The following is a 6,392-nucleotide window of genomic DNA, read 5'->3' on the forward strand; positions in this document are numbered from 1 at the left end:
TTAAAAACAGAATCTAAGGTCGGCACGCCACAGTGCATACCCTGACCCGTAGCTTGTGTTTCTCTCCTGTCTTCTAGGTGAGCCTGAGCCTCTGGAGCAGCAGAGGCAGCAGATCATTCATGAGGAAAGCACGGAATTATTCTCCTACAAAGGCAATGATGTGGAGTATTTCATATCTTCTAGTTCCCCATCTGGTTTATACCAGTTGGAGCTGCTTTCAACAGAGAAAGACACGCATTTCAAAGTCTATGCCACCACAACCCCTGAGTCTGATCAGCCCTACCCTGAATTACCTTATGATCCAAGGGTGGATGTGACCTCCCTGGGACGCACCACAGTCACTCTGGCCTGGAAACCAAGCCCCACAGCCTCCTTGCTGAAACAATCTATTCAGTACTGTGTGGTCATCAACAAGGAGCACAATTTCAAAAGTCTCTGTGCGGTAGAAGCCAAACTGAGTGCAGACGATGCTTTTATGATGGCTCCAAAACCTGGTCTGGACTTCAGCCCCTTTGACTTTGCCCATTTTGGGTTTCCTTCAGAGAATCTGGGTAAAGAACGCAGCTTCCTTGCAAAGCCTACTCCAAAACTGGGGCGGCATGTGTACTGGAGGCCCAAGGTCGACATTCAGAAAATCTGCATCGGGAACAAGAACATCTTCACCGTCTCGGATCTGAAGCCCGACACGCAATACTACTTCGATGTCTTCGTGGCCAACAGCAACAGCAACACAAGTACAGCGTACGTGGGCACCTTCGCCAGGACCAAGGAGGAAGCGAAACAGAAGACAGTTGAGCTAAAAGACGGGAAAGTGTCGGATGTATTCGTCAAACGGAAGGGAGCGAAGTTTTTACGCTTTGCGCCGGTCTCTTCTCACCAAAAAGTCACTTTCTTTATTCACTCCTGTCTGGACGCTATTCAGATCCAAGTGAGAAGGGATGGGAAACTTCTCTTGTCTCAGAATGTGGAAGGCATTCGGCAGTTTCAGCTTCGAGGAAAGCCCAAAGCGAAGTATGTCATCCGACTGAAAGGACACAAGAAAGGGGCGTCAATGTTGAAGATCCTGGCCACCACGAGGCCGAGCAAGCAGCCGTTCCCCTCTCTTCCTGAAGACACGAGAATCAAAGCCTTCGACAAGCTCCGCACCTGCTCCTCGGCCACCGTGGCGTGGCTGGGCACTCAGGAGAGGAACAAGTTCTGCATCTACAAAAAGGAAGTGGACAATAGCTACAATGAAGACCAGAAGAGAAGAGAGCAAAACCAATGCCTAGGACCAGACACGAGGAAGAAATCGGAAAAAGTCCTCTGTAAATATTTCCACAGTCAAAACCTACAGAAAGCAGTGACCACGGAAACAATTAAGGGGCTTCTGCCCGGAAAGTCTTACCTGCTGGATGTGTATGTCATAGGACATGGGGGCCACTCGGTGAAGTACCAGAGTAAAGTCGTGAAAACCAGGAAGTTCTGTTAGTTACCTCGTATGGCGAGATGCTATTACATAGACCTGCAGGAGAGACATGGAATCACTTTAAGTATAAACTGACTACTCCAACGCCTGAGAGAAGAGACGACCAGTCCTTGGACTGTGGACGGAAGGATATCAACTTGTGTATATTGGTGTTTATAGGAGTAACTGTTGAGGAGTCTTGTTCTAGTGTGCCTCAGTGGTACCTAGTGTGTGTCTGCTGCCCGTTGCTGTCAGAGAGGGCATCTGGAAGGAAATGACATCCCTTGCTTTGACCACTGCATGAACTGCTTCTAAATTATTTTATTACCTGAAAATTTAAAATATGCCATTCATTGCACACATCCACAAATGCAAATCATTCCTCTCTATAGATGCTAGGATATATATAAATTATTTTATAAAGTCTTGTTTTAAATGTCAGTGTTTCTATGATTGTAAACTATTAAATTCTTTTCCTGTTAAAGTACAGATCTAATCTAAGTATATAATTAAGTGGACGGCCCTCTAGTCAATTATATTGCTATTGTAAATTCTTATCTGTTGAGTAAAATGTTTAAATACTGTATGTATCTCATGTACAAAGTTGACATACATTATATTCATGTACATAAAATTAAAGATATTAGATTATATACTGTTCATTTTCCCAAGCAGCTACCATGGTGTATTCAATTTCTATTCTGTTCAAAAACTGCGCCTTTATATAATTTGGCACCAGAATCAACCTTCGTTGTAACAGTTAAGATAGCATGCTGCATCTCTCCAAAGTTACTGTGGCATTAGAGATACAGTTTGCTTTCGGACACTGATTTGGAGCCAGGTGTCATGATTGCTGAGAGAGTTCCAACAGACTTGTTTTAAAAGAATAAGCAAAAAAAAAAAAAAAAAAAAGAATAGACAAAGTCAAACACTGTAGCTCAACAAGGATTCAACAGATCATTCTCAACAGCCTAAAATATATTACATTTATTTTAAAAATAAGCATCTATTTTAAGTACAAAATTGGGATATCCCAAGTATTTTCCATCTGCTTGAATATTAGCAAGATAATGATTTTAATGTCTATCTGAAGCAATCTAGCAACCACCAGTTAGGACTTTATTTGGTAATGAAGAGACAACAGAAGCTACTGTTTTGATAACATTAACAGTCCGATACTTTGATTTTTCACGAATTTTTAGAAAGTAATTTCAGCATAATTAAAATTTAGGCAAATAATAATGGAAACCATTTAGCAAAGATGGTGCCAAGAGCACCTTTAGATCATTTCATTCTCCACAGTTCTATACATGAGCTGTCATGAGAACATTAGATCAGGATTCAGAAGAGTGTAGAATTTGTGGTCACGTGAGCTATATAACTTTAGCAGATCTGTTAACTCCCAGTGTCCCTCTTGCCCATCTATAAATTGGGTGGTGACAGATTTGGGTAAGATGACATTAGAAGATACTTGCTATTATTATAAGACATTGTCTTTTGTAGAATCCTATGATTCTGAAATTATAAAGTGCTCCTGTAACTACAGGTAGGGACAGATGCAACCTCTTGACCTCTCCACTGTCCCCCACGTACTGGCACCAGCCTCCATGTGGCAGGCATGTGTCAATAGCATTCCTCTGGCAGGGAGGATCGCTATGGCTGAGGTAGTGTACATGGCGGTCATTTTGAAAGGTCCTCTGATAATCTGAGGATAAAACATGTCCCCTAAAAATCCATCATCCAACTCCTCTGGGTTATGATATCAAAAGAAAATTGATCACATCCATATAAAACAGTAACGGTACCCGAAAGAATGTTAAAAAAGGAAAAAAAAAAAAAAAAGACACGTGCCTAGTGGCCATGTAGCCAATCAACCTGGAAGGAGAACTTAAAATTGACAACATTCCAGAGATGCTACATCCTAAGCTATAAACGGGGTGCATTTGAAAGGAGAACTGACTTTCTCCTGTTACTCGCAAATATGTTTTTATAGAGCAGTGTGCTAAATGGAACGACAGAGGATCAAAGAGTTATTGCAGCTTCTGAAGAGGATGGACTTACTCTCAGATATTGCTTAATGCCTATGGACCCCTGGGAACCCAGCCAAGTCAATTTAACCAAGCTCTTACCTTTCAGCCCGCTGTGATGGTGGTTTCTATGTAGTCTGGATAAATTTGAGAATTCTTTCATGGCCCCAGTGAAATTTGCCTTTTAGAACTTACAGGAAAATTAAATACACACTGTGAAACTTCTGTCACTAGTAAAGAAAGGAAAAAAACCTATTAAAAATAAAGATCTCATTTACAAATGTGTTAGATTTTTAGGAGCACTCAGGTGAACTGGAGACAAGAAAGAGAAACTTGTTCTTAACAAAGAAACAGAAAGTTGCTAATATGGAAGCACCACCTTGTGTTTGTTAAAATCCTAGGACAGCTGTTTTGAGAACAGAGCGTTTAGTATCCCAAGGATAGCCACAGTATCATGGAGGAAAGAAAATCTTTGAGGACATTTAGTTCAAGGTCACAATCTTTATTTTTCAGGTGCAAAAGAAACTGAAGACCAGAGAAATAAAAATAAAGTTCTCATAGTGGAAACAGATAAGGAGTAGAATTGCCCAGATTCCAAAATACTTACCAGGATATAAATCAGTAATTCTTGGCAGGGGGGCGGAGTCACTTGTGGGTCACTTTCCTAAAGGAAATAAATTTTTTTGTCTTATTTATTATTGCAAACAAACTTACTCTTAAAGGCCATTTCAGATTTTCTTAAGAATGGATGCATAACCTATAACTGAGAACTTCAAACTTGTAAGAAAAAAAAATTATGTTTAGTTATTTTCAAAAACACAGAGGCTTTAGGTTTTCATGCACACACACAACTAGGGCTTTAAGATCATTAATCAATTGTAATGATAAGCCCTGTAGTTTTTAAATCTAAAACTATCCAGAATCTATAAAAAAAAATTATAGCAGATTATTTTATTGGTTAAATTACTTCACAGTCAATGTCTAGATTAATTTTTTAAATGTGCAGGCATTAAAGAGTATGTGCTGGAAAGGATATATCTATTTCTTATTTTCGTTAGAGTACCATTGAGAAAGTTAAGATTTTATTATCTCAGAAAGCCAAATGAGGTAACTTCAATTAAAAAAAAATCACTTAACCAGGTGGTGGGTACTAGAGAGGGCACGGATTGCATGGAGCACTGGGTGTGGTGCAAAAACAATGAATACTGTTATGGTGAAAAGAAATAAAAAATTTTAAAAAAAAATCACTTAGGTGAACTTTACAGTTTGAAATCAGCTTAATGGTTTTTAATAGATTGGGAGGTCCAGGTGCATTCAACGAACACACACACACATACACACACACACACACACACACACACTTGGTTTTGTATATGATTTAATGGTTTGGTGGACCTGAAACCATTCAGGATCTCTTCCAATACTTTACCAACCCCTCTTAGAGATCATCTATTTCTACTACTTCATTTTACAGATGAAGAAATTGAGGCCCAACAAGACTAGAAACCAGATTCCTATACTCCCATTTTAACGTTCACCCTGAACTTCATTTTAAGTATTTCTTTACTCCAGAAAGCATGCAGTGACTCACCCAGAGTATCCTTCTATGTCTTTCTTCTGTGGCTGGTTTCAAAGCAAAAAAAACAAGTTAGCATCTAACTTGAAAAACAAGGTCATTTGGAGCATCTACAACCACTTCCTTCCCCACTCTGATATGGTGTGATAGAGATAAAATTTTCTGGGAACTTGACTTCAGATTTTCTCACCAGCACCAGGAGAAGTGACCAAGGCTAGACTTCAGCTGTCTTCTGTTTGTAGCTGTCCACAGGACCTGGGAGGCATCAGGGCACACTCATCATTGTGTTTTTTCCCAGAGCATTTTAGCCAGAAAAATAGACAGTGGTTTGGGATTTAGACCTTTGTTGTCACTTTGAAGGTGGAAAGTGGGAGAGAGGAGGGCAGGGAGATGAAATGGAGCATGGAGAAAAGTAGGGTTTTTTTCTGATTTCTTTCTCTAAGGGGCCTGAGAGAACAAGGGCAGTGAGAGATCTCCTATAGCTTAACTTTATTAAGATTTTAGATTCTGTTTTTTATATGCAAAATTACCCTGGAAAATCTGACCTAATCACCATCCACTCTATTAAAATTATATCCGCTGCTTGATATTCTCATTTCCTAGGGAGGATCGATCATGTTATTTGGATAAGATTTTCAGTTCGGTTCATTCACATTCCTCCTTCTCAATCTTTGAGAAACAAATTTAGTAATCAAAATTTAGAGATAAAGTTACTTAGAATGGCTTTTCATATCCACCCTTAAAGCTCTTTCAAAGATATTTTTAAATATGTTTTCAAAGTAAAATAAATAGAAGGCTATTGATTGCCATCACAGGCAAATAATTGGCTCCAGGATTGAGTGCATGGCCTTAGGCGCAGTTATATTGCCATTTTGTCATTATTCAGATACTACTGAAGATATGGCATCAGCTACCCCATGAGTGTTAGAGGGGGAGGAAAGTAGTTCAAGGAGGAACATTAAAAAAGAGAAACCAGGATGAATGAAACTCATCATCCCATTGGGCTACAAGGGAGAACTTTCAGGTAAGTATAAGGTTTTCTTGAAACCTGTCAGAAATGTAGAGTTTAGAGACTTCAATCTGAGGACACATCAAGTACCCTCCCAGGATACAGATGTGTCCTAAGACTTTAGAATTTGAAATAATATTTGAATTGAGACAAAGGTGTAATACCAAGAAGTGGGAACACATCAGTTTTCAGTATGGGTGATGAGATCCAGACAGAAGAGTCTGGAAAGAAATAATCATCTTATAATAAAAAAGGTGATGAATGTGTTGATTTGTTTTTGAGTCCGAAATTATTGTCAGAAACTGAGTTTTAATTAGCAATTTCTAAACGTTT

General features: G+C 39.3%; 1 protein-coding gene across 1 annotated transcript in view; it reads left to right on the top strand.

The window, feature by feature from the left end:
- Window positions 1-2,121, top strand: part of NDNF (neuron derived neurotrophic factor) — a 40,072-nt gene extending 37,951 nt beyond the window's left edge. Inside the window, exon 4 of the mRNA XM_032858573.1 lies at window positions 78-2,121. Within this exon, the coding sequence (XP_032714464.1) occupies window positions 78-1,471 (1,394 nt within the window). The 3' untranslated portion in view covers window positions 1,472-2,121. The remainder of the gene's footprint in view (window positions 1-77) is intronic.
- The last annotated feature ends 4,271 nt before the right edge of the window (window positions 2,122-6,392 follow it).

Source organism: Lontra canadensis, unplaced genomic scaffold, assembly GCF_010015895.1.
Source record: "Lontra canadensis isolate GAN:19392208 unplaced genomic scaffold, GSC_riverotter_1.0 scaffold1, whole genome shotgun sequence".
Classification (NCBI taxonomy): Eukaryota; Metazoa; Chordata; class Mammalia; order Carnivora; family Mustelidae; genus Lontra; species Lontra canadensis.